Genomic DNA, 27064 nt, shown 5'->3' on the forward strand with positions numbered 1-27064 from the left:
GACTGCTCTGCCCCCGCCTGGGCAGGCTCCTGGAGACTGGGCTCCTGATGCGGGGAAGGGGGGGCGGTCCCTCTCCCCAGCCCCTCCCCACCTGCTGGAAGGCCTGGGCCGGGTGATTGGGACAGGGTACACCAGGACCCACCTCAAAGTCCAGTTCCGCATACCGTGATTTCCGCCGCTGTGGGAAGAAGGGGTTGGTGTACACTGTGGAAAGCATACCCTCAGATCCCCTAGACACGAGCTCCTGCCAGAGGCTGAGGGAGGCCAGGGACACCCTGCCCCGGCCCACCCCTGTTCCCAGCCGAGCCCCGGCGGACACACCTCCAACTGCACTGAAGCTATGGCTCTCAGCATCCCGGGCCCTTAGAGGCTACTCTGCCTGGAGACACCTGGCAACCAGGGCTGGGCAAGGGTGTCCAGTTCAGGCAGCCCAGGACACGCCCCCAGGGACAAGGAGACTGCGACACAGGGTCGTAGCACTTCTGGCTGGCCACACAACTGGAACCCTGGGGCTGAATCACCCAAGGCACATGCCAGGAGGTGGGAGCCCGGACTGCAGAGGGTGGGGCTCCCCGAAGGTGCTGGGCCTGGCTGGCTACCCCCTCAACCCTGAGCCCTTATCCTACAGGCTGAGCAGGGCTTGGGGGTCAACTCCAGGTCCCAGGCTGGCCTAAGCGGGGGCGTGCTGCTCAACCACGGAAGGGGCTGGACTCTGTCCAAGCTGAGGGTTCCTGAGCCCTATGCAATCAGCGAGACCACAATTGAGGGCGACCACCTGACTAGTTGTGTCTTTGCCACAGACAGGACCATGTGGGCCCGGCAGGTCCCGGGAGCAGGGCTGGAGGGAGGCAGATGCTGCCCCCCTCCCAGGCAGGACCCTGACACACAGCAGGTGGGCAAGGGGGAGGCAAGCTCGCTCCAGCCCAGGCCTCGGGTTCCCATCCTGCCAACGGGCCTCATTCTACAGAGGAGACGCTGGCCTCCTGGCTTTCCAGGCCTGGGCTCCCTGAGGCTGGCTGCCACCCCACCTGGATGCCCCGCACCCCCAGCTGAGCCCTCGCCTAAACCCGCAGGGCCAATACACCCGTGCCTTGCCCGCTAGGTTCCCCTTGTCCTGGGAGCAGCTCCCTGGACCCCCTTACCTCCAGGGAGCTCACGGACAGCGTGGAGACATTCTCTGTCTTCGTCCCGGGCCCTGTGCTGGACCCCTGGTGGGCAGCAGGCTCCCCGGGCTCCCCCAGGCTGGGGGGTGCCGGCTCCATGGGGGGCGGTGGGGGCAGGGGCTGCTGGGGCGGTGGGGGTGGCGGGGGTGGGGGCGGCGGGGGCTGGGTGGGGGGCGGCTCGGGGGGCCCGCCGCCGGGGGGCTGGCGGGAGGGCGGGCTGCGGGCCGGGAGCCCTGCGTCAGGCGCCATGCTGAGGTGGATGAGGCGGGTCTGGGGCATCTGGTCGATGTGGATGCTGTACTTGGGCTCCTCCGGGGGCTTGGGCCGCAGCGTGGCCGTGGCCGTGGGCAGGATCACGTAGCTCGTGTCCAGGGCTTTCTCCTGGGCCCGGCTCAGCTCCGAGTCCAGCTTCTTGAAGATGTCCCCGTCGCCAACGAACGACGACTTGGGCGCCCTGTCTTTCTTGAGGGTCAGGGAGTGGTTGGGGAAGTCGGGCAGGGGCCCGCCGGGGCAGCGGGGTGAGCCGTGCAGGTGCAGCTTGGATACATTGGCCGGCAGGCTGTTGAAGTTGGAGGGCGCCTTGGCGTGGGCCAGCTTCAGCTTCTCCTCCTCCGGCAGCGATGGCCGTTTGAGCGTGCCCGTGATGGTGGCTGTGCGGCAGGCTGCAATGTCCTTGTTCAGCACTGTGGGGACAGACGAGGGGGTCAGGGTGGCCGAAGAGGGTGGCACCAGGCCCCCTGGGTCTCAGCTGCTGACTGATCTGGGCACCTGCCAGCCTTGTGTTTGGTGCTGTGGCAGCCTGTGCTACCGTGTGCCTTCAGTGGAGGCTGGCACGCAGGGGTGCCTCCCTGTAGAGCACAGATGACTGCCACCCACAGCAGCTGGCGGGTGCATGGGGGCAGCCCGTGTTGCCTGGCGGCGTGGCACACAGCCCTCCTGCGGGTAGGACCGCACACCAGCCTCTCTGCTGTGCAGCTGCAGGACCAGGCTGCCTTGACTTCCACCCGATCTGGGCTGCAGCGTCCCCACCGCCTGCCTCGTCCCTGCCGGTCAGCTCGGCCTCTACCAGCCCACAGAAAATGCAAAGCGACAGGCAGCGCTGCCCACAGCCCACTGAGGCCCAGTCCTCGGGAAACCTGGTCTGGAGGTAGCGCCCTCCCCGCCACCCCCCGACACCGGCACAGGCGGTGGACAGGCGCCCATGTCACACCCTGGCTCGTCAGCTGCTTCCTGCTTCCTCCTCCTCTAAGCTGCCCAGACCAGTGGGCACTGGCCCACCCTGGTCCTCCTTCTCGTCCTCCCCAACAGCCAGGGTCCCAGGCCCCTTCTGTTCTCCACCCCCTGAACGCCAACACTAAGACCCAGTCTGCAGTCCTGCTCTGCCCTGGAACTTGCGGCCCAACCAACCTACCAACTTCCCTGCCAAACCTGCTCCCTGCCACTCGTCTCAGGTTCAGGGTCGGGAAAGGCCCCCTCGCTGCTTCTCCCATGCGTGTCCCTCCCCTCCGGCTGTCCACCTGGAGCCTGGGTCTAGCCCCGTGGGCCTCCCCTGAGCAGATTCCCTGCAGACCTCCTGGGTACTCGCTGGGGCCCCCATCTGCCCTGTGCCGGCCTGGGCAGGCCCCTGTGCCAGCCTGGGCAGGCCCCTGTGCCCTGGCCCCTGACTCCTCTCGAGGAGACAGGCCAGGCTGAGGCAGGTTACCAAAGACAAACAAATTGGACGCTCACAGAGGCCAGCTCCACACAGGACCAGGCCCAAGACCCCAAATGCTTTCAACTCTGGGGGTCACCTCTCAGGGAGGTTGGCACATGAGGCGAAAATGGAGCAGGAATCAAGCCAGAGGTCACCTCCTCCAGGGAGCCTTCCTGGTGTTCTGGCAACACCTGACACTGTGCACCCAGGACTGGCCCCGCCCCTCCCCACGGCCACCTCTAGAAAAGATGCTCCCAGACGTCTGACGGGTCAGAGGGGACAGAACCAGCTGGTCCTGCGAGGCCCTGACACCTGGCTCACAATACGACAACACCTGGACAGCTTCCTTTCACTGGGCAGCGATCCTGGTTTTGCACTTGCTTCCTGGAAACCCGCCTAAGGCTCACTGCTCCCAGTGACGTCCCCCCAGCCTGGAAGCTCGGCCAGCCCCGCCTCCGCGGATGGACCAACAGTGAAGGAATGACGGCAACACAGAAGGCAGGCCTGCGAGGGGGCAGGAGGGTGGGCCGCTCCGGGCCTCACAGAGCTGGCTCAGCCACACTGCCCCACAGGAGGGACAGAGGGCTGAGGATGGGGGCACGCGAGGGTGAGGAATGGGCCGGGCTGGGGTCGGGGAGCCCCAGAAGGTGCTCTCCAGTGCTGAGTGCTCCCCGAGCACGGACGCCCCTCCCCTGCTGGGCCTGAGCCTCAGGACGGCTCTCTGAGCCCGCCGCTTCTGCCCCCGGGACCCTGCAGGCAGCCTCGGGGGAGTGGCCGGGGGATGGAGGTGGTTGGTGGGTGTGAGATGAGGACAGCGGACAGACGCATGGAGAAAAGAAGAAACAGTGGGCCCAGGCCAGGGCCACCTGTCGCTCTCACCTGTCAGGCGCTCACCTGATCTACAGGCCAGATCCACGTCCTTCTCAAAGTCGGTCTACGAGACAGAGATGGGCAGCGTGAGGGCCTGAGGGCGGGCGAGGCAGGGTGGGGCAGGGCTGCCTGCAGGCTGGGAAGGAGGGCCGCCCCGGAGCTGCAGCCACACCTCAGAGTGGCGTGTGTGATGCTGTGCATGTGCACGTGTGTGCAAGCTCCAGAGGGCCCAGGGTGTCCACAGGTCCAGGGTGCCCGTGGGTGATGCGCTGACGCACAGCGAGGCTATGCGCCCCTGCGGGCCCACGTGTGCGCAGCTGTGTGCCCGCGCCTGTGTACGCATGCACCCGCACACATGAGCATGCCCCCTTTCTGGACATCTGTGATTAGGAATGGCTCGCTCAGACCCTTGGCCTCCGGTCTGTCCAGAGGGATGGAACACACGGAGGGTCCCATATCAGAACCCCTGCTGCCCACCCACTTGTGTGTCAGGAAGGGGCCTGCCCCCCATCACCCCTATGGCCCCCACCACAGCCCTCAGGACGAGGAAGTGGAGGCCAGCCAGCCCGGGATAGGTACGGTGGGCTCGGGACGCAGGCGTTAATGCCAGGGTGGGACCCGCCGCCCCTGCAGCAGCACTCATCCTGCTGCCACCCCCCAAGGCTAGGAGGTGGGAGAGGCGGAGCGGGGTGGTCCCCGCCCCGCTTCCAGGGAGCACCCCAGTTGGGGAACCCGGCTCTGGCCACCCAGGCAGGGCAGTGGCCTTCTCCCAGGCCTTGGGGCCCCGGGGGATGGCAGGGCCCTTAGTTAAGACTGGAAGTTCCTTCCTGGCAAATGTGGAGACCAAGTTGTCAGAAAGATCACAGGGTCTTTGCCCAGAGGTCAGAGGCCAGGAGAAGTGTCAGGGGATCCGGGACCTGGCTTCCGCCCATCCCGGACCCCTGCCTCACCCTTGAAAACGCCTCCCTGAGCCCATCCGCCAGCTTCTGCCAAGGCCCTGCCTGTGAGGTGGCCGGCACCCCGAAGACTGAAGGAGCACTTCCCACCTGCTGGGGGCACCCAGCAGGCAGCAGGCACCAAATGATAACATGGAGAATTCACGCAGGATATTACCAGGGTCTGAACAGGCGGCTTGGTGGGGCCCAGGGAAGGCTCCCTGGAAGAGGTGGCACCTGGAAAGCGGGCACAGGAGTGGGCAGGGGTGTGCAAGTGCCCGAAACTGGACGGTGTGCGGAACAAGAGGGCCAAGGAGTCAGGCCCTTGGGGATGCGTGAGCACAAGCTCACGGCGGGGAGGGCAGCGGGGGGCGCAGGTGTGCGCACAGCCTGACATCCAGAGGGCGGCGTGCGGACAAAGGGCACGGCTGGCGCCAGAGGATGAGCCCGGGGCGGACGCTGGCCCCGCCCAGCTCCCTCATCCCTTGACCCTGTCCATGCCCCTGGACTGCGGGTTTCACCTCGGCGAGACCCCAGCCTCAAACTGGGCTCAGAGGTCCTCCTAATGGGCTGCTGGGGCCGAGCAGGGGCTGCCTGTGTCCTGGCCCCGAGCCCTACCATGAGCTGGGCGTGGCCGTTCTGGAAGGAGCCCCCTGAGTCCCCGTTGCCCTCCTCCTGGCGGTCCACCACGCGGCACTTCACAGCGTCCTGGACCTGCGGATGGAGAGCAGAGGCAGTCAACGGCTAGCTACGCCCCCAGAGCCGTGAAGGCTGGTTTGAGTCCAGCAGGCAGGATCTTGGTGAGGGGCGGGCCTATCATGGGCTGCACGGGTCCACGTGCCACGGCGGGGGTGGGTGGGGGGCGCTCACAGGGGCACCTGCTCGTCTGTGGGCCAGAGCGCAGCACGGCGCGCAGGGCAGCTTCAATAGCAGCCACCCAGGGCCCGGCCTCTGCTCTGACCTCTGAGATCTCCTCTATGCCCGTTTTGGGGTGAAAACTCAAAAACCACGGAGCTCTGGGCCCCTGAAAACACGCCTCAAGGCTCCTGTTAGGAATCTGTGGGTAAGAGCCCACACCGCCGGCCTGAGTCGGCTGGTGTCCAGATGTGTCCTGAGTCACTGTGGCCAGCACGTCCCTGAATGTCTGGGGCCAGCTGGGGTCAGGCCCTTGCTCCCTTATCACCAAGAACAGAGCGTTCCGTGGAAGCACTGAACCATCACGGCCTCGGGCTCTTCAGAGGGGAGAGAGAGGGTGGCTGCGAGTGAGGGGCTGGGGAGCAGGAAGCAGCAGAGGAGGAGGAGGAGGAGACCGAGTTAGCCATGGATGCTGCTGGTCTGTGCGAGTGGGAGCCATGGCCGTCACCTCCGCCTGCTGCAGACAGCACTAGGCGCGGGGGCAGCAGTGAGCAAAGCGCCTGTCCTCAGGGCGCTGACACTTCAGAGGCCACAAGGGGGGCACAGGGAATAAATGAAGGTGCAGGAAGCTAAAGCACGGAGAGTGGGCTGGGCTATGTACCGAAGGCTGCCTGGAGGCAGTGTCCTGAGTTACGGTGGGGAGAGCTGGGAGGAGGGCTTCCAGACACTGACCCAGCACACACCCAAGAACATGTGCCCAGTGACCCCGGCCACTGAGCCTGTGCTCCTGTGAGGACTGGGAGAGCCCAATGCACACGGCCACCTGGCCGGTCAGGTCTTGCTGGCCCTGGGGAGCACACTCCCAGTCTCACGCTCACAGACCGGCCAACAAACGTCTGCTCGGCCCTGCTGCATGCCCAGAGGGCAGGCCTGGCCCAGGAGACGGCGGACTCGAGGGTACAGAGGACATGCTGTCCCCTGGCATGGACGGCCGCGGGCTCCCCATGTCTCATTTCCTCGTGCCGCGACCGACTCCATGGGTGCCGGCGGGGACCCTGCTTGTGCCCCTGTTGGGACGTCCTGTGCCCACGGGGCCGGCATCTGAGTGCCCCTCCTGGCCCGTCCTCCCCAGCATAGCTGAGCGGGCACAGGCGGCCAGGCCCCTCCCATGGGACCCTGGAGCTCACCGAGGGCAGGGGAGGCCGGCCCATGGGTCCTCCGGCCCAGCCCTGCAGGCGCACATGGGGGCTTCCGAGCCCACCGTCTAGTGTCCCAAGGGGCGGCCAGGAGCTCCAGACAGCCCGGAGCTTGTGCCAGCCCACGCAAGCCCACCCTCAGCATGGCCTGCCCTCCACGGGACGTCCGTCACCTGAATCCACCTCTGACTTCTGCCCCCACCCCTCGGGACACAGCCCCTGCTCCTCCATCTTCCAAGCGCTTCCGTCTCTACTCAACATCTTTGCCGCCCACAGGCTCTCTTCCTGACCCAGGACGTCACTCTGTCGTTGCTGCCCGTCTTGTTTCGCAGATGGAGAGGCAGCTGAGGGCCACGAGCCTGGGCCACCGCAGCCTCAGTCCGTCCAAGGTGAGTGGGCACGAGCTACTCTGGGGGCTGTCCCGAGGCTCCTTAATGCACGTGTGCAGGGGAACAGGCCCAAGCAGGTGCTGGGCTGGGGGAGCGAGGTTCTCTCTGCAGGGCATCAACGTGGGTCCGTAAAGTCACCTCCACCTGGGCCATCTCTGGCTCCAGCACAGGCGGCCCCTGCCTGTCTCGGGGGAGGCTCTCCCTGGGCCCTCAGGACTAGAGAGCGGACACGCAGGACCGACTGGACGTCTGCAGATGGTGGGGGCACCACTCCCTTGGCAGAAACGTCGGGGCTCTGCCCTGCTGTCTTTCCTGCAGCAGGAGCCCCTGGAGAGGGGCGTCCCCGTCTCCCCCAGGTGTGAGCAGGGCAAGGGGTGGGCTCAGCTGTCCCCGCCAGGGCAGCCCTATCTTCAGCTGTGCAGAGCCCCAGGCAGGCCAGGGCCCTGGCGTCCACGCCCAGAGGAGAAGCTCTAGGCAGGGAGGCTGGGTGGGCCGCGCCGGCTCAGCAGACAGAAGACAGATCGCCCCTCAGGGTCTCAGGACTCCCCTGCACCGAGGGACGCTCCGGCCTGGCCTCCTGGGCTGCCCAGCGTGCTCACTGCCCTCCACGAGACCCTGGGGTGGGCTCTAGTCCAGCAACGTCTGATGCTGGCATGTCACACTCCCGCCCCCCAGGATGAGGCATATCCCCTCCGTCGTTGCTACCAGCCAGGAGACGGTCAGGCAAGGGTTCGGTAAAAGGCCTTCTCCTATACCTTCCGGAGAAGCCCAGAAAATGCCACAACGGGAGTCCCAGCTGCCCCGGGAGCCATTCCCGCCTCTGGGCCCCCACCAGCCAAAGTACAAGCCCCATCTCAGCTGGAGCCAGCACAGGGCACCGGAGCGGCTTCTACAAGAAACTGTTGTGTTGACTGAGCCCCGGCTGCATGCTGGGCCCAAGTCCAGTCTCTCGGAAGAGTCAGGGCCCAGGAAGCTGCCCCCCCACTTCCTGCCTCCTTCCAGAACCTTCTGGCCGCGGGGAGGTGGCTTCCCAGTGTCCAGTGCCAGGCTGACCGCTCTTCCCCAGCCTGGAGGGCAGTGCGGGCCCCTGGCCCCGCTGCGAGGCCCGGGGAGGGAGGGCGCCCCCCGCCCGCCGGCCCACCTCTCTCCGCAGGATGCAGTGCACCATCACGATGACGAAGCCCTCCAGTGAGTCGAAGACAGCAAAGAGGATCTGGAAGAGGGCGGACCTGCGGTCGGTGACGGCGAGCACAGCGGACATCCAGGTCAGCGCCAGCAGAGGCAGCACCACGCAGGAGCTCCACAGTGAGGCCCTGCGGACGCGGCGGGCGTCAGGGCTGCCCTGGAACCTGATGCCCGCCGGGCTTGCCCCGGGGACAGGCCGGGTCACCTCCCTTCCTGGGCTCAGGCTTACCTCCCTTCCCGGGCCAGTCCCTGCCGCACCCTCTCCCCCAACCGGAGAAACCCGCCCCCCCACCCAGCCCGGCTGCCTCCTCTCCTGGGGAGCCTACTTTGCCAGCAACACCCCCAGCTGGGGGCTCGCGGGGCAGCTGGGGACACGGGACGGGGGTCCCAAGCGGCTGGGTGGCAGTGAGGGCTGGGGGGACGGGTCTCTGGAAGATGCAGGTGCTTGACCGTCCTGGAGGCCCCAGGAGGGAGACACGCATGCTGCAGGGAGGGGTGAGCTGGGGGAGAAGGGGTCTCCTCCCAGGGCCCCCAGCCCCAGCCAGAGGCCCAGGGCCAGGACTGCAGGAGGGCCGCAGGGGAGGGCATCTGGCCAAGCCTCTGAGCACTGAACAGAGAGACAGGGTTGGGGTCAGTGGGGTCAGGGGTGGGGGGACCGGAGGACCCCTCAGGGAGAAGGAAGGAGTGGACCTATGAGGAAAGAAGACAGACGACAGACAGACAGGGCCGTATGGGGAAGGGACAGGACAGACAGACAGGAACAGAAACAACAGGGGCATCCCCCTCTTGGCGGGCCCTGCTCTGCCCTCCCCAGGGGAGCAGCTGCCCTGTCCTGAAGCCTTTGCCCCTTCCTCCAGGAAGTCCTCCAGGAGCACCTCTGAGGCAGGCATCACCCTCTGCACCCGCATGGGCTACACGGGAGGCCACTCTGGGCTGTCTCCTTGTCCCCACAGTGGGGACATTGTGAGTCAATAGGTTGTGTGGGGACAGAAAGTGCACCAGCAGGATCCTGGGGGACAGTGTTAGGAAACCTGCCTGACGCCCTGTCCCTGCCGCTATTGCCACTCTCAGGGCTGCCGGGCCTGAGGACCGCAGCCAGGGTGGGCTCTGCGGTGACTGCCCACAGGGGGCTCTGGCGGGCCTCTCTCCCCAGGAGTAGGTGGGGCAGGGCCGCGGGCGGCCACCGGGGGGAGCTGGTGGGAGAAAGGCTGGGGTCCCCTTAGGTCCCTGAGCCCCAAGCTGGCAGGGCCTCCAGACAGCTCAGTGAGATCCCACCAAGGCTGCGCCACCCCTGCAACGGACCACCCGTGAGGGGCCCAGCCCCGCGGGACAACTGCCCTCATCAACCGGGACGGAGCACGCCGGCCACACCTGCCTCCCCGGGCCTCCACGTCCTCCCCCTGCCCTGCCCGGCCGTCTCGAGGGCTCGGGTCCCCACCTCAGGGCCAGCCCCGTGTCTCCTCCCAGGGGATCCCTTAAGGCCACCCCAGGGACGGCCCCCCACCCTGGGCACATTCCCTGGACACGGCGGGCCTCCAGAGCTAGACTTGGCCTCTCTCGTCGCCTCACAGGCCCCCCAGACCACTGGCGCTGAGAACAAGGGGGCCAGGTGGAAGCCCCCGGGCCGGGCACACGCCGCAGGCTGTGTACCCTCTACGCCCGCCTGCCGTGCCCACGCCTGGCCCGGCGCCTCAGAGCCCATGACGGGGCCCCGTCCCGGCCTGGGCCTGTCTCCCCCCAGGGTGGGCAGGGCCCTGCCGTCTGCCTCCTCTCTTCCACGGCAGGCCCTCTCAAGCCGGACCCCGGGCCCAGCCACCCCCTCATGATCCGAGCAAGAGGGCCCGGGCCTCCCCCATTGAAACGCTTCATCCTGCTTTGAGCCATTGTCCACCGGGCCCAAGGCCTGGCGCTGACAGCCAGGTGCTGCAGCCGGCTGGCAGATGGCCGGGGCCTGGGGACCTGTAAATTACTCAGAGGCCTGCAGTCCATCCTCCTCAGCTTCTGAAGCGTTTCTGCCTCGCAGCCGGCGGGGGGTGGGGGGGGTGTGGGGGGTGGGCGTGCAGGTCCAGGTGTGACCGCTGGGCAGGAGGAGGGGCAGGTGCATAGCCGCCCCTGTGGGAAAGTCAGATGCCCCTGGGGGAGGGGTCTGGGCGTGAATGGGGCTGGGCAGGCCCACTGCCACTGACCTCCCGTGCGACCTGCCCAGTACGTCCCCCAGGGGTCCGAGGACAGCCTCTCAGCACAGCCCGAGTCACAGCTGAAGCTGTCTTCCGCCCCACGGGCCTGCCTGCCTGCAGAACAACGGAGGGGCTCAGCTGAGCCCCAGGTGTCCGGGCTGTGGACCCCAGCACAGAGGGGCAGCCCATCCCCCTCCAGAGGATGCTGCGTCTCCACCCCGAGTGTCCAGAGGCCAGGTGGGCTCTCCCCCAGGAGGGTTCCGGGGACCTCTGTCTCTGGGGACCAGACGACCAGACGCTCCTAGGTCATCTGAGCCCCCAGGCTGCACTGCCCCTGCCCTGCTTGCAGCCCCTGGAGGCAGCCAGGGTCAGCAAACAGGCCAGCTGCCCCAACACACCCGGTTTCCACAGGTGTGGCGGCCTCTCACACACTGCAACTCCCGACCAACACACAACTCCTCCCACACTCCACCACACTCAAGCGGAGCACGGTGACCCCAGCACGACCACACTCTGACGACGGCCACCAGCAGACCATGTTCTCACAGCCAGAGGCCCAGCCCGGCTCCCTGCCCTCAGGCCTGGCTGGTTCCCCGAGGCCCTGGAGGATGGGAAGGGAGAAGAAGGGCCGGGCAGGGACCACGGGACCGCAGCATGAGGAGACTGGGGGGGGCTGCCGAGGCCCAGAGGGGACAGCAGAGACGACACGAAGGACAGAAAGCGTAACACGAACGAGATGTGACCGCAGGGCGCAGAGCCCGCGGGCGGGCGAGGGGTGGCACTGACGTGGCGTGACTGGCGGCCTCTTCAGCCTCAGAGAGGGCTGCACACTTGGCACATTTCGGGGGGCACCTGAGGTGGGGCCCGGGGCAGCTGACTGCAAGTGAAATTAACAGACTGAAACGAGAGCAAAACTGTTCTCATGGAAACAGGCAGGGGGAGCAGGAGGGGTGAAGCCCCAAAACTAATCAGAGGGCGTCCAGCCCGAGCCTCCCCAGGTTGGGGGACGGGGTCTGGGGGGGCGAGGCTCCAGGGCAGGGGTGAGGATGGGGGCCAGGGGTCCCTGGGTCTCTTTCCATCCGGGGTCCTGGACCTGCTAGGTGGCAGGGAGAGCCGAGTGCGGGCTCTGAGGCTGGGTGCGGCTGACCGCAGGGCAGGGACAGCCCGGGCCCGTGTACACCCACGTTCAGCACAGCGTGACGTGAGCTGCCCACATTCACACCAAGCAGCGGGGCACCTGGCCGAGGCCATGGTCCCCGCCCTCGGGTCCTGCACATCCAGCAGGACCAGGCGCTGCCCCAGCCAAAGATGGAGGGATTCGCTCGATGGTCCCAGGGGGCACCTATGAGCTACCTGGGCAGCAGCCCCCCGGCTGGCACTGAGAGGGTGGGGTGCTGGGGTCAGGCCCACAGGTGTCCAGCTGGGCTTTTGAGCCCTGGCACCACTGCACCCGGGGGAGGCCCAACGGGGCAGGCGGCCTGACCTGACTCCAGCCCTGCTCCACCTGCCCCCTGCCCCCTGCGCCACCCCCCAACCTCAGGCTCGGTCTGCACTGCTGTGAGATGGGAGCAGGACTGCAGACCCTGCCTCACGAGTCACTGCAGGAGACAAACAGGACAGCGCCACAGGCGGACGGGCCCAGCCTCGCCGCCGCCCTGGCCCGTGCTACACCGTTCCCGGAGCAAGCGTGGCTGATGCTTCACAGCCCCCACTTCGCAGACTCAGAGCAGAGGCCCAGGCCGTGCAGGGCCCAGGCCCACAGCCAGGCCGGCTGGCTCCCAGCCCCTGCGGGCCCTCCAGGGTCACATGCCTCCCCCAGAGCAGGTTTCTAACCGGGACAGAGCCCGCCAGGGGCCCATGGGGAAGGGCTCCTGAACCTCTGTTCACGGGGACCGCAAGAGCAGGACAAGGCGAGGGAGAGAGACAGAGAGACGCAGACCAGGCAGGAGTGACACAGAGTGGGGTGGGGAGGGGCGTGGACCCCCACACAGACACTGGCCAGGGCAGAGGTGAGGCAAGGAGGGCTTGGCGCTGGGGCGGGACAGGCCCCGTCCGTGACCCCAGGGGGCTCCCGGCCCCTACAGCTGGAGGAGCATCGCCCCACCCCCACGTGCCTCTGTCCAGGTTGGGCACTGCAGCCCCTGGGCACTGCCTGCCCAAGCGCCGCGGGCCTGTCCCGGTGCCACCCTCTCGGGGCTGGCTCCCCAGGCAGGAGGAGCATCCCACCTGGCCCCGCACCCTCCCCGTGCTGAAGGCACTGCAAGGATGGGGCGCTGTGCCAGTTCAGGGCCAGCCGACCACAGAGGGGCAGGGAGAGGCTAGGCGCACCGCCCTCCACCCTGTGGGCCTGGGGTCTTGGGAAGCAGTCAGTTTCATGGCCTCTGAGAACTCGTGAAGCCCCTGCTCTGTCAGGGACTCCGTGCCTCCATCTCCCGACCCACTTGGTGGGGGCAGGGGCTCCGGGTCATCCCGACTCAAGGGGGGCGCGGTGCGGCTGCCCGGTCCTACCCTGCCCGCTCCTTCAGCTTCTTGTCCGTGATGCCGTCCTTGGACACGAGCTTGTTGAACACCAGGATCCCGATGACCATGTTCACCTGCAGGGCGGGGGGAAGTGGGTGTGGGGGGGTGCCCCAGGGGCACTGGGGCTGGCCCCCCAGCCCCGGGCAGCATGGGACGTCGCATGGCCCCCTGCGGGTGAGGAGAGGAGCTCCAGGGAGGATGCAAAGCCCCCCGGGGACGGGGGAGCTACCAGCTCCACCCAAACTCTGGTCCCTTTGCCCTGTCGTCCCCTCCTGGAGCCCCAGTCCCTAGCGGGGGTTCTCCACCCGAGACGGTCCTGCCAGACCCCAAATCTCCCATGTGACAGGTCCCCAGGCCCACTGCCACCCCTCCTGGGATTAACAGCAGTTTGTGAAGCCAGGAGTCCATCTGGGATGGAGTCTAGAGGTCAAGCTGCGGTCGGAGCAAATCGGCCCCTGCCTGGAGCGGTCAAGCACGCGAGTAGGCTGGCCGTAACGCCCCGCGGGGCACCTGTCCTGCGCAGACCACAGAAGGGCCCGCAGGTGACCACCAGTCCAGCTGCTGCCACGCCCAGGCTCACCCTGCGCCCCCATCCTTAGCATCCCGGCAACTCATGTGCGTCCCACGAACGAGCTCGCCCAGCTCGAGCCCGACCTGACGCCGTCTCAGGACACCCCATCCTGGCTCCGCCTGGGGCCACATTGCTCTCCACACGGGGCAGTCCTTCAGAGACCTTAACTCAGGACCGCCGCCCCACAGGTCTTCCCTGAACCTGCTACCACTGGGCACCTGCCCTGGGAAATGCTTCTGGGAGCCGAGGCAAGTCTCGTTCTACTGCTCACACTGCCGCCCGCGACAGAGACAGGCTGTCCCCAGCGTCCCCACCGGCCACCAGGCCCTGGTCTCCCCTCTCCCTGGAATGCCCTCCCCTCAGGCTTCCACTCTGCAGAGGCTGCTTGACCCCTAGCCAGGTTTCTGCATTTCAGAGACCCTGGGATTCCAGGGGTCCCTGGACCCGTGACCCTAGGCCCAGAGGTCTGGGAAGACCGACTCCCTGGGCCCCCTCAGCTCCAAGTGCTCATGGCCGCACACACAGCGGCAGGCCTGTCCCTGCCTCCCGTCCTCTGGCTGAGAGCGGCTTTCGTGGGTGACCTCATTTTCTGCCATGGCTGGGGCGGGGTGGGCAGGACACCAGCGGCTGCCACCCTGCCTACAGCAGCTCTGTGTCCTCCTTTACCTGCGTGTGCCCGCGTTACATGTGGAAAAGACCCTCAGGCTGGGAAAGACTGAAGGCAGGAGGAAAAGGAGACGACCAAAGATGAAATGGTTGGGTGGCATCACCTATCAACGGACATGAGTTTGAGCACACTCCGGGAGATGGTGAAGGACAGGGAAGCCTGGCGTGCTGCAGTCCATATAGGGTCACAAAGAGTCGGACACATGTGAGCAACTGAACAACCAGCCCGTGTTACAGGAAGGGCCCCAGGCAGCAGTGCACAGCGGGTCAGGACCAGGACCAGCCTGCCCTCCTTGCACAGTGGGAAGCGACGTGGGGGACTCCTGCCTCTGACAGCCCGCCTCCCCGGGCCCTTAGGAGGCCCAGCCCACTGACTAGTAGCACTGAAATGCAGAGCATGGGGCCTCCCTCCCTACCAGTCTTCCAGACTAAAGGAGCAGGCGGGCTGGGGCTGGGGGCAGGGGCCTGGGGGCCGCCCACAGATCCTGCCTACCAACTCTGTCTGCCCTCTGGCTCCCCCATCTCCCATCCCTTGCAGGCTCAGCCTCCCCTGGGTGCCTTGGGCCTCACTTTCCTCTCCAAGTCCAGTCTGCGCCCCCAGCCTGGCTCAGGTCTGACAATGAGGCAGTGAGGCCCAGCCCGGTGAGCAGGACCCTGCAGAGCGATGCCCTTTCCTGGGGGCAGGTGGGAGAGGAGGGCGAGATGGGCTCAGATCTCCAGTCTCTCCCTGCTCACCGGTGACCCAGGGATGGTAACCCTGTGTGCCCGGGGCACTGCCATCCTCACCAAATGGGAGGGGAACCACAGAAAGGAAGTGCCAGGAGGCATGGGGGCAAGGGAAGGGGCTTCCTTCCTCCAGTGAATGACCAGTTGAGGAAAAAAAACCCCCGTGTGGTCACATCTCTGCTGGCCTGGCCATCTGTCTGCCCACCATCCCCTCACGGTCACACACCCGCACAGGCCTCCCGAGAGGTACACGGCCGCTACACAGCCACCAGGCAAGCTGCACCCAGAGACACAGGAGGCCGCTGGCCCAGCCTCTGCGCCCTGGCTGCTCTGTGGGCCCTGCCAGCCCCTGGTGACAGGGGCGACCCCGATGGGGAAGCAGACGCAACTGGAGGCTCGGCTCGAGGGGAGGCAAGGGGCAGGGGTCCCTACCAGCACGACGGCCGCGGCCGGTCCCACGAAGGCGTACAGCAGTCCCCCCTCCAGGGAGAGCCAGCAGCTGGGGGAGGGAGGCAGGCTGGTTAGTGGCCAGACACGACCCCACCCAGGCACAGGCTGGGCCCCATCAGCTTCCAGGCGGGCAGGTGCAAAGCCCAGAAGGGGCAGGAGCAAGCGAGGACACTGCGCAGGATTAATTCTTTGGCTTCGCAACTCGAGGGAGCCCCCAGGCGGCGGACAGGTGAAGTTCACGGGTGGAATCGGTCCAGAGCACGGGGTTCCGGAAGCCCTGACGGTCCCCCTCCCCCGACTCTCCCCCAGGCCTGGGCTCCCCACCTCCCCCTGCAGACCCTCCCCGATCTCACATGCCGACCCTTTCTCTTGGCATCATGCTAAAATGTTAGGCTGGGTCCCTGGCCTGGAGTTCTTCCTGCCCGCTCAACCCAGGCAGGCCCGAGGCCTCAGCATCGGGCCTCCTGCTCACGGGAGGACCTGAGCCCTCTGCGCCACCACACTTATTTCCCTAAGTCTCCTGGACACCAGCCGGGTGGCCCCCAGGAGCCCTGAGCCCAGGGAGGGCTGCTCTTCTTCCCCCGTGTTCTGTTTCATCTGCCCTGAGCTTCCATGCTATCTGCCAAACACACTCATCTTCATCCTTCAGAACCCCACTGCAACGTCCCACTTCTGCCTGATCTGTCCCCAAGCCGGGTAGACTGGTGTTCCTTCCTCTCAGCTGTGGGGTCAGTGTCCATGCTTCCTTCCCGGTACTCACAGCCCCCACCCCCGCCAGGGTCCCCAGTCAAGTGCAGGAGATGCCTGCCCCAGGGCCTGGTCATGTCCTGGCCCCCTGGGCTCCCCAGGGAGCCGGGCCTGTGCAGCCCCTTCTTCTGCACATCGCTGCCCTCTTCCTCCCCACATCCACAGCCACAGTCTCCCAGGCCTCGGTTCTTCGCCCCACACCCTAGGAAGCCACATGGCATCCTGGTTTGGCATTCAAGGCCCCTGGACCTGGGCTGGCTGAACCTTCAAGGCCTCAGTGACTTCATCCATGAGACAGCCCCGCCACGTTCCACCCTGCGCCTCCCCCGCCTCCCCCCCCCCCCCCCCCCCCCCCCCCCGCCGACTAGGGGCCATGTGCTGTGCTGAGTCGCTCAGTCGTGTCCGACTCGCTGCAAACCATGGACTGTAGCCCACCAGGCTCCCCTGTCCATGAGCTTCTCCAAGAATACTGGAATGGGTTGCCATGCCCTTCTCCAGGAGATCTTCCCAACCCAGGGATCGAACCCAGGTTTCCTGCATTGCAGGCAGATTCTTTACCGTCTGAGCCACCAGGGAAGCCGCAGGGGTCATACAGACTCCTGAAAACCTGGACCCTTTGTCATGCAGATGGGAACGGAAGCTCTGAGGGGCTAAGCAGCTGAGGACACGGGGGCTCCTACCACCCGAGGCCTGTTTCTCTTGAGCCTGCTGCCCACCGCCAGGAGGAGCTGGCGGACAGGGGGCAGAGGGCTACCCCCGGGCCTGGCCTCCAGCTCCCAGGGCCCCCGCTCTCGCCAGGCCTCGGCGTTCTCAGCTGAGACAGGTGCCCAGCCAGCCCTCACCTTCCAGGGTGGTGGGAGGGTCTGGGGGAGCCGCGCGGCCTCCACCACGTCCCACCCCACCCCAACTCACTAGTTCATGGTGCTGTACCCTCTGGCCTTGGTAAATCCCACAGAAATAGCCACGACCAGCGCAGGGAGCCCTAGAAGAGCAGAAAGAGAAGGTGTCGGACGGACCCCCACCGTCTAAGGCCCAGCTCTGCAGGTGGGGGAGGGGAGGGGACGAGGCGCCTCTGAAGCCCCTGAACAGAGGATGACAGTGAGCACGTGAGAGAGAGGACACGAGGTGGACCAGGACGAGAACCCACAGAAACGGGCGAGGGCTGCCAGGCCAGCAAGTAAAGCAGGTTGCCCAGCCACCTCTGGACTTCAGATAAGGAAGGAAACATTTCCCGTCGTAAGTCAATCCCGGACATCGCCTGGGATCTACTCATACCACCAGGTTATTCCTCACCTGGCACTCAGAGCCAGGTGACCCCCTGGAGGCGGAGGCTGGAGGGGCCACTGGAGCCGGAGGGTGAGGGGGGACGAGGAGGGGGCCGGGTGGGGCACCCCGCCGCCCTGCAGCGCTCACCCCAGCCCAGGCACAGGAAGCGCTTGCGGACGAGGCGGTTCCGCAGGCGGCCAGTCACGGCCATGTAGGACTGCCAGGCCTCGGTCAACACCCAGCAGAAGGAGGACAGGAAGAAGAAGTGCAGGAAGGCAGCCACCAGCGTGCACACGGCCTGCGAGGGCGGGTGGGCAGGCAGGCACTGGCTCACTGGCCCCACGCCCATGCCGCGACCTGGTCGAGTCCCCAGGCAGGACACCACCCAGGGGCCACCCACCCCACCGCTGGAGACAGGCTGTGCGCACTGAGGCCCTGGGGTGTGCTTGCCTGACCCAACTCCCAAGCTGCCAGGGACAGACACCCCTCTCCCTGGCTTCCCCGCCCACTTGCAGACACCTCAGAGGCCACAGGAGCCCACCCAAGAGCCCCGGCCCCAGCCCACCCGCTCATCAGCTGGCGACTCTGAGACCACACCACAAGGCACAGACAGGCTTGGGGGACCTGGGACCGACACTGGGCCAGCGTGCTGGAGCTTGAGCCGGTCATCTCAGAGCACTAGTCCCACTAGAGACTCTAGACACCCAGTCCCCACGCCTGGCCAGGTGACAGCCAGAACAGTGAGGGGTCTGCAGGGCTCTGCCCCCGCCTCAAGCACCCCAGGGCCTGGGGCCCTGCTGTGGAGCCTCCCCATCACCGACGAGAGCCACCCCCCAGGGCGCAGAGGAGGCCGCTCACCTTGTTGCGGGTCTGGGTCTGTCCAATGAGGATGAGCGCGTTGGAGGAGATGATGGACAGGCAGAAGTTGATGAGGATGACGGACCGCTCCGAGCGGATGTACCTGTGGGTGAGGGCAGGTGGCGTGCTCCATGCCCAGCAGGGCCTCAGCTCCTCAGGAGCTGGGCGCCGCGGCCACGAAGGCTGGGCCGCCTCCTCCCTGTGGGGCCCTTGCCTCCACCGCACCCTCATTGCTCCTCGTGTCACCGACTCGACAGAGGCCACGGGGTCCTGACCACCCCACACGCCGAAGGAGGTGCTTTGTAAACCACAGCGGCCGCAGGGGAGGGTCTGGGCCGGGGGGCCAAGCAGGCCCACGGTGGGTCAGGGCCGACGTCCGAGGAGGGGCTGCTGGGAGGGGCGCCGGGTATTTCAGGGTCACTGGTGCCTCCGCCCTTGGGCAGGAGGGGGCGGGGGCGGGGCAGGAAGGCACGCCCCCCCCCCCAACACCACCCCGTGGCTGCATCGACCCCTCCTTGCGGGCCTCAGCTGCGGTCATGCTGCCCTTGGAGCCGACACACTGGGGATCGAGCTGGACCCAGTGGGTGGGGCAACCTTGGGTTGACCCTTGGTGACCCACAGTCCCAACCCCTGCCCCTCAGGGCCCACTGGAAAGGGAGTCTGCGCACACACGCCCCCATCCCAGGGCTGCTGATGGCTGGACGGGGTCGCCCCCACACTGCCCCACCCCCTGGGGACCAAGGGACCAACACCAGCCAGACAGCACCCGGGCACGGGGGTCCGTGGTGGAGAGGGCTTGCAGCCTGGGGCAGGGGCCGGCAGAGGCTCCCACTGGACACACGCACCCAGGCTCAGGGAGTGGCCTGGCACGTCCAGGTGGCGACAGACCACAGGCACGGAAGTCGGGGTCTCGGGGCCCAGCAGTCATGGGACAGGGTGCTCAGCTGGGCGGGCCCACTCAGAGGGTGGGAGGGAGCAGGCAGCCTCTGTGAGAGGCCTGTGGGCACCTGGCTGGGCAGGAGCAGGAAGGCCCGGCGCCCTGGGCTGCCCCGCGCCCCCCCGCTGCCCACCAGCATCCAGGGGACTGCAGTCAGGAGGGCTGGGGGGTGATGACAAAGGTGATGGATGGTCCCAACTGGGAAGGCGCGAGGGAAGGACGGCTCTGGGCTCCCAGCCCACGGCCACCCCGATGGGAGAAGGGGTAAGGCGGCCCCAGCCACCCCTTCCTGGGGACCGCCCCTGCACGGAGCGCAGTCATCCTTCCTGGGGGCAGTCCGCACCGTCCACCCCTACCTGCGGGGGGTGCCACCTCCCCGATGGGAGGACGGGTAAGGCAACTGCAGTCACCCCTTCCACACCTCCCGGGAACCCCCCGTAGTCACCCCACCCGGGGACCCCCCCTGCGGTCACCCCTCCCGGGGGCCGCCCACCCATGGGGCGCAGTCACCCCTCCTGGGGACCCCCCAGTCACCCCACCCTGGGACCCCCCCCACGGTCACCCCTCCCGGGGGCCGCCCAGTCACCCCTCCCGGGGACCACCCCCCCATGGGGCGCAGTCACCCCTCCCGGGGATCCCCCAGTCACCCCTCCCGGGGACCCCCCACGCGGTCACCTCCACACGGAGACGTAGATGATGATCAGCATGAGCAAGGTCAGGGACGACACGCCGCAGCCCACGATGAGCGTCACCGACGGTGTGGCCACCTTCTCCATGCTCTGTGGGTCCCGGGGGGGACAGAGAACAGAGTGAGGGGTGGGCAGGCCTGCGGGGGACGCTGGGGGATCCTGCCCCCTGCACCCCCAGGAGCCCCGCGTACAGCAGCCCTCAGCGCCCCAGGCGGTCCCTGGGGCGGGGTCTCATCTCCGACGGGTCTCTGTGCCCCCCACTGGCATAATTGTGTGGCAAGCCCAAGCACAGCGCCCGCCGCATTTCAGGAAGGGTCCCCCCGCATCACAGGTGAGCTCACCAAGGCAGCTGTCCCTGACCCTGTGGCTCTGCAGCACCAGCCAAGGGCAGGGACCCGGCTCTAGCGGGGAGCCGTGGCCCCTCAACACCCGCCACAGACCCCAGCCCTCCACCCTGGCCCACCCCGGGGCTCTGCAAACAGCAGCTGCCCTCTGAGGCCCACGCCACCTCCATGTGAGACCGTCCCCATGCTGGGCGCCCCAAGTCTGCCCTCAGACTCCAAGCCTGGCCCCGCGGCTCCGTCCACCCAGACACGCCTCAGGGCCCTCTGGTCTCGGCTCGTCCCCTCCCAGGGGGCCCAGGGCAGCCCTGAGCTCCGGACAGGCCATTCCCATGCCTCTGTGTGCAGCCCGTGTGAGCGTGACCCCAAAGTGGGCGGCCTATGCTTGCTGAGGAAAGATCTCGGTCCCTCTACATCCGGAACCCAGAGACAAACTGGGGCCCTGCAGCCCCTCCCACCCGCCTCCCCCCAGAGGAAGGAGGGGGTGAGTCCTGGAGCCGGGGGGAGGGACCGGGGGGAAGGGCCAGAGGACAAGGGGAGTCTGGTGGCCCCTACCGCAGAGCTGACCCCTCCGTGGCCCGGCCCAAGTCTAACCTGGCTGGCACGTTGCTGACCCTGCACATGCAGAGCGAGCCTCCAGGTCGCCTCCTAAAGCCACAGCGGCCCTTCCTGCCCCCAGATGGGACCGTTCACCCTCCTCGGGAGTCCATGGTCTGGGGGCTGCTGCACAGGCACCCCAGGGCCCACCCACTGGGCGCAGCTGCTCCCACCTGCTCCATCTGCGGCCGGACGGCCCTTCCCCCCACCAGGGCTGCTGTCCACGCCCCAAGCCACTGCTGGGGGTGCCTGTCTGTCCCCTGAGCCTGCTGTCCTCACATCTGGGAGCCCCCCTCCGCCAGGCCCAGCACGGACAGGCGGTCAATGTGACTGGCTGCATGAACGGAGCCTGGGCAGGCAGGCTCCTGGAAAATTGAGAAAGTCGTTCAAGGTCAGCCAGGCCGTCCGCTGTCCCCGGGGGCTGGCCCGGGTGAGGCTCTGGAACCAGCTCCTGCGTTTCCACACAGGGAGCTGGAGGGCTCTGGGGAAGGGGGACTTTGGGCTCCAGCCAGCGCCCCTGAACTCGCTGGGCAACCTTGGGGCCCCGGTCAGCCACACAAGTCACGGGTGGCCGAGCAAGCGGCTCAGGCCCACTCCTAGGCCGCTCTGGCCCCGACCTCCGTGGCCATCTGCCTCCATCTGCCCCCGTCAGGCCTGGCAGCCACCCGCCCACGCCCTCCTCCTCTCTGCCTGGCTCGCCCGTCGCTTCTGACAGCCCTAACCCTGCAGGTTCTCAACAGTGTGGGGAAGGGACAGGTGACACAGCGGTGGACAGGGGTGTCAGGGACCTCAAGGTCTTGCTGGGAGGGCTGGACCGGAGACCTCAAACATGAGAGATGGGCCTCAGTCCACACCGAGAGCAGGCAGACGCAGGCCAGCCTCCTGCCGGAGACGGGCTCCCTAGCCAAGCTGCATGCCGCCCCAGGGCCTTTGCACAGGCTGGTCCTACCCCAGCGCTCCTTCCCTGCCCTCCACACGGTCAGCTCTTCTCTCAGCTTAGCTGTCATCTCCCCAGTGGCTCAGATGGCAAAGAATCTGCCCGCAGTGCAGGAGACCTGGGTTTCATCCCTGGGTCGGGAAGATCCCCTGGAGAAGGGAATGGCAGCCCACTCCAGCAATCTTGTCTGGAGAATCCCATGGACAGAGGAGCCTGGCGGGCTACAGTCCATGGGGGTGCAAAGAGTAGGACACGACCGAGCGACTAACACTTCCCGCGCTCCTCACAGTGAGGACTGGACAATCACTCTGAACTGGTCCCACATCTGTCCGCCCATCCTCTTACCTTGAGCCTCTGCAGGGCACTGGCCCCTCCCACCCCACACCCAGGCTTTTACTCCTTTGTGGTTCACAGGGTTACTGTCAGTTTCTGCCACGCGTCTTCTCCCAAACCATCACACACCTTACGCGCCCTGAACTTCTCTCCTAAGGCACTGTCCTTAACCCAGCTCCACTCCAGCACCGCACATGGCTCACAGCCACCCACACAGACGAGCCCTGACTCAGCACTGACTGATTCCTGGTCCTGGTCACACGCTGAGCCATGATCCTGGTCAGGCCGGCCGCACAGCTCCGGGCACATGCCAGAAGCGATGCCACCAGCCACTGTGCTCTGCAGACCGTTTAGCACATGCCAGGCTGTGTGGACCCTGCCAGTACCTCGCCAGGTTCGGTCCCCACCCAGCCTCGCCCCCTCAGATGTGACTCAGAGCAGTTACTCAACCTTCCCGTGGTCACAGCCTGGCACAGGCCACAGAGCCAGGACTTGACACTCCAGCTGCAGGCAGGGCTGGGGTTGGGGGGATGCCAGGGTCTTGTCTCCCTTCGCTTCCTTCCCCCCAGGATCTAAGCCCTCCCTGGCTCCTGGGGTGTGACTACAGTACCCCTTCTCTTCCGTCCTCTCTGGGGCCCTTGCTCTGGACTCCAGCCCCAAGACCGCTCTGCACCCTAGGAGCGCAGCCTCCGCAGGCTCAGACAGACTCCACACCCAGCGCACAACCCCCACTCCGTGGGTGCCGGCAGGCAGCACCCACCCCCACGGCCCAGCTCCCCGCTGCCACCACCCCCTGCCGGCTGGGTCATTCCGCCTTCACGCTGGTGGGACCCCTGTAGGACCCCAACCCTCTCACCTCCCTTTCTCACCGCCCAACTCCACTGACCTCAGCGTGACACTCCTTGCTAGAGCCCCCGCCCCCGTCGGGCAGGCCCTCCGGACCCAGCGCCCTCCCCTGCTTCCTGCTCATCTCTGCCTTTCTCAGCCTCCCAGGGGCTGCCGTCGCTCCCCCCAACCCTGGAGCTGCTGTGAACTACTGTTCATCCCTCAGGGCCCTGCTCCGCGCCGCCTCTCGTGCCCGTGTCCCGAGCCACCCCCGGGAAGGAAGGAGGCTGGTGCAGAGCCCCCAGAGCGGCCCTCTCTCCACCTGGGCTGTCTCTCCAGTAGACGTCATGCCCCCTGAGGGCCCAGCCCCGGGCACACAGAGGGATGGGCTGCCCGGAACAGCCTCCCTCTCGCTCTCAGCCCTTCCCCATCAGCACCTCTGGGGCTGCCCTCACTGGGGCCGGAGCCGGCTGGGAAAAGACAGGAGAGTGGCGAAGGTACTGATGGCAGCTGAGCATGAGGTGGGACGCCCCTCTGAGCCACGCCCAGGCCTTCAGGGCTGCAGCACATGCCCCAGCCCACTACTCTGCCATCTGACAGAGGAGGACCATGAGGCTCACGGAGGCCCGGCAGCCTGCTCTTGGTCCATGGCCGAAGGGTGGCTCTGTGGCTGCTGAGAGCTCCCATACTGCCGGATTCAGCTGCCTCTTCTGGGACGTGGGGACGGGGTGTCCCCACGGGTGTCCCCGCCTATATGCAGACCAGGCTACCACAAGCCCCTCTGACTGCGGCTGCTTCCCGCCCCCCCCGTCCGCCCCCGGACCCAGGCACAGCCTAGACCCCTTCACAGACCAGAGCTATGCGCTCGCCTGTGCACACTGGCGCAGGGCCCTGTCCTTTCACCCTCGGGAGAGCCAGTGCCAGGCCAGATCTTCCTAGAAAGGCCCCTTGGGCCTCACACTCACCCCCAAGCTCCACCAGCGTCAGCCACCCACCTGCCCCTCACCTAACGCTCTCCCTGCTGGGCGGCCCCGGGCTCGGCAGGAGACCACCCTTTCAGGATGCGGGGGCCTGCCTGCTGCAGGCCTGGCCCAGGAAGGTCCCTGTCAACTGGCACAGCCCTCGCAGTCACCCTGAGCAGCAGAGGCCACTTCCGTTTTCCAGGGAGGAAACCAAGGCTCAGAAGGACCAAGGGCCAGTCTGTGGTTGCCACATGTGAGGGACAGCCCCGTGTTTCAAGACTAGAGAAGCACTGACCTCCTGCGGGCCTCACCTCAGACTTGGAGAGGGCATCTGGGCAACGCACCCTGTTCTAGAGCCCCCCAGCACCTCCCACCCCCCAAGGAAGAGCAGCTCCCAAGGCAGCCCTGCTCCGCCTGCTCAAGCTGCAAGGGGACCCAGGGAACCCCAGCGCAGTGGGCTGCTTCCCTGTGCAGAAAGTCACCTCTTCCAGGTGACTCCAGCAAGGCCCCGGCTGCTGTCCTCAGGGCCAAGCCCCCAGAACAGCAACACCTACAGTTACGTCACGGGGACAGCCTGAGGGGGACGGCACTCCGGGATCTGGGCCAAGAGCACAGATCCGGGTCCAGCAGCGTAGCCCCAAGATCCTGAGCAAGACCTGCCCCCACTGTGACCTCCCTGCCGGTGGATGGAGGAGTTAGAGGCAATGACCTCCAAGGTCCCACCCAGCTCCTACCCTCTAGGGGGTCCTGGCTGACATTGCCTGCCCTCCCCACGTCCCCGAGGACAAAGGAGGGGGCAGACTGCTCTCAGAGAGGTCTGGAGCCATCCTCCACATGGAAACTAGGGTTCTGTGACGGGGAAGCGGTGCCACCCCCATCTGATGAGGGCCAACTACCCCAAACACCCCCAAATCCATGTCCCCCTCCCTGTATGTCCTCCACATCTGCTGCCTTGGGCACCCTCCCACGCCAGGCCTGGGGGCTCAACAAGCAAAGACCCTACCCCCTATGCAGGGGCTTAGTGGGCCCTACCCCCTATCTGGGTACCCCACTTTCCTGGGTCCAGAGACTGAAACTCGGCCTTGGGCAAGAGCGCCCCCCAGCCCTGGTTGGCTGGGCCCAGCACCCAGGGCCCCAGCCAGCAAGCTGGCCCCAGATGCCGTCGCCATAGAAACTGGCAGCCCCCACAAGGATCATGGGAACAAAAAGGAGGCCCCTGAGACGATGGGGCCTTCCCAGGGAGGGCTGCGGGCCTGGGCCAAGCCCAGCGCCCTCTCCATCCAGGACCCCTACCTGGGGACGAAGGCGCCTCCGAAGACCAGGGTCCATTTGGGGTGGGTGGGGAACCCCCCCAAGGAGGGTGGCAGCTCCTCCCCCTCCCTCTCCAGGGCAGGCCAAGACCCTGCCATCCGCTGGGGGACAGACCCTCGCCAAGTGACAGCATCGACCTGGCTGGCTCTGCCAGGCCATGCCTTCCTGCAACCCCAGCGCCTGGCGGGGGCTGCCCATCTCTGAGCACCGGCTCTCTCCAGGGTCCTAGCCCCCAAGGAGAGTGCGGAAGACTCACCCGTCAGTCCCTCCCCGGGGCCCCAGCCTGGCTCCTTCAGGGCCAGTCCCCAACTCCACACCGCCACCCACTCGGCTCCCACCCGCCCTCTCCAGAGGCCCGAGCCTCTCTGGCCGGGCCACGGGGGGCATCGGTGTGCAGCCGCCCCTCCCCGCGCCGGCCCTAGCGGCGACCGTCCTCCCCGGAAGCCCCCTCCCCGCGCGCCCCCGCCCGCCCGCCAAGCGCCCGGCCGGGGTCTCACCGCGTCGGCGCTGAGCTGGGCTAAGATGGCGAAGGTGGAGAGCCGGTCACAGAGGCAGCGCGTCCGGAGGGCGTCGAGGGGCACCGTGCGGCAGCCGCGCCACGACCAGGGCCCGAGCTGCGGGGGGGCGGGGGAGGAGGGTCTGGGGGCGGGACACACGGGGGGAGGGGAGACAGGGGCGGCGTGAGCGGCGGCCGGCCGCGCCCCGGCCCCGCGTCTCCGGCCCGCGCCCGCACCTGCGCCCGCCGCCGCGCGCGCCCCGCCGGCCCCCGGAGCCCCGCGCCCCATGGCCGCCGCCGCCGCCGCCGCCGCCGAGCCACGGGAGAGCGACTCGCGGGAGCGCGGGCCGGCGGGGCCGGCGGGGCGCCGAGCCCTGGCCCTGCGCCCGGAGAGCGCCCCGCCCCAGCGCCGGGCAGGGAGGGGCGCGTGGGCGCACGTGGAGCGGGGCGCCAGCCGGGGGCCGCGGCGGCCTGCGGTGCGCGCGCGGGCCGGGCCGGGTGAGGGGCGCCCTGCGCCGCCCGCCCCGGGCCTCGTGTCGCGCTGGTGACCTTGGGGCCGCCCCGCCCCCACAGCCACCTCCGGGGCCGGGCCGCGTAGCCAGAACGTGCCCCCTGGCGTCTGACCCAAGGCCCTCCTGCTGTCTGCCGCTGGGGTGGCGCGGGTTCCCTTGAAACGAACACTTGTTAGGGCCTCAGTGCGCCGGACTGAGCTATTCTGCAAACCAGTCGCTGTTGATCCAAGTTCCCCATCCCCAGGCCGGCCCACTTGTCCGGCAGCATCCAGCCAGGCACGCAGGCAGAAGGTGCCCATCAAGTGTCTGCCCCAGGGCCCTGGACCTGCAGGCTAGGGGGCTCCAGGCTGCCTGAAGAGCTGAGACTGAAACGGTGGTTCAGGAGCCACAGCTGGGAGGGGACTCCTGCCCCTAGGGCTGAAAAAGCCCCTCTCCTCCTGCTCACAACTCAGACCCGGAGTCTTCCCGGGGGAAAATTCCAGGTCTCTGTGGCCAGGGTCTACACACGGCCAGCCCTAGATCCTTCGGCCCCAGCCCAAGCAGTTGGGAATTGCAAGGCGCCTTCAAAGGCCTCAGTCTGCCTCTCCCATCCCAGCCCTTCTGTATGGGGTGAGTGACTCCACCCTGCACTCCTCCAGGGGAGCCACGACCCACCCCTCACCCCGACACCGAGAGGGCCTCTGCTCGACACCTGGATACAAGCCACCACCCTGGGCTCCCTCCTGGCTGCATCACCTGGGAAATCAGGTACCAGCCCGAGCTTCGGTTTGCGGGGAGGGGGCAGTCCAGAGGATGACGCGGGGCACCCAGCCAGCTGCCCTTCTCCCCAGCACCCACATGGACGCTCAGGAAAGCAG

General features: G+C 67.2%; 1 protein-coding gene across 3 annotated transcripts in view; it reads right to left on the minus strand.

Moving 5' to 3' along the window:
* The window catches only part of ADGRB1 (adhesion G protein-coupled receptor B1), a 64414-nt gene that overhangs the window by 1483 nt on the left and 35867 nt on the right, over nucleotides 1–27064 (minus strand). For 2 of the 3 annotated variants that reach the window (XM_055545640.1, XM_055545641.1), the window contains exons 17-28: nucleotides 25697–25838; nucleotides 19880–19983; nucleotides 18268–18370; nucleotides 17557–17707; nucleotides 17056–17125; nucleotides 15379–15445; nucleotides 12972–13057; nucleotides 8243–8414; nucleotides 5280–5375; nucleotides 3751–3790; nucleotides 1143–1846; nucleotides 143–178 (exon numbers count right to left, since the gene is read on the minus strand). In XM_055545640.1, coding sequence (XP_055401615.1) covers nucleotides 143–178; nucleotides 1143–1846; nucleotides 3751–3790; nucleotides 5280–5375; nucleotides 8243–8414; nucleotides 12972–13057; nucleotides 15379–15445; nucleotides 17056–17125; nucleotides 17557–17707; nucleotides 18268–18370; nucleotides 19880–19983; nucleotides 25697–25838 — 1771 coding nt within the window. The remainder of the gene's footprint in view (nucleotides 1–142; nucleotides 179–1142; nucleotides 1847–3750; nucleotides 3791–5279; nucleotides 5376–8242; nucleotides 8415–12971; nucleotides 13058–15378; nucleotides 15446–17055; nucleotides 17126–17556; nucleotides 17708–18267; nucleotides 18371–19879; nucleotides 19984–25696; nucleotides 25839–27064) is intronic. The other variant, XM_055545642.1, reaches the window with a different exon arrangement.

The sequence above is a fragment of the Bubalus kerabau genome, chromosome 14 (assembly GCF_029407905.1).
Source record: "Bubalus kerabau isolate K-KA32 ecotype Philippines breed swamp buffalo chromosome 14, PCC_UOA_SB_1v2, whole genome shotgun sequence".
In the NCBI taxonomy this organism is placed as follows: domain Eukaryota; kingdom Metazoa; phylum Chordata; class Mammalia; order Artiodactyla; family Bovidae; genus Bubalus; species Bubalus kerabau.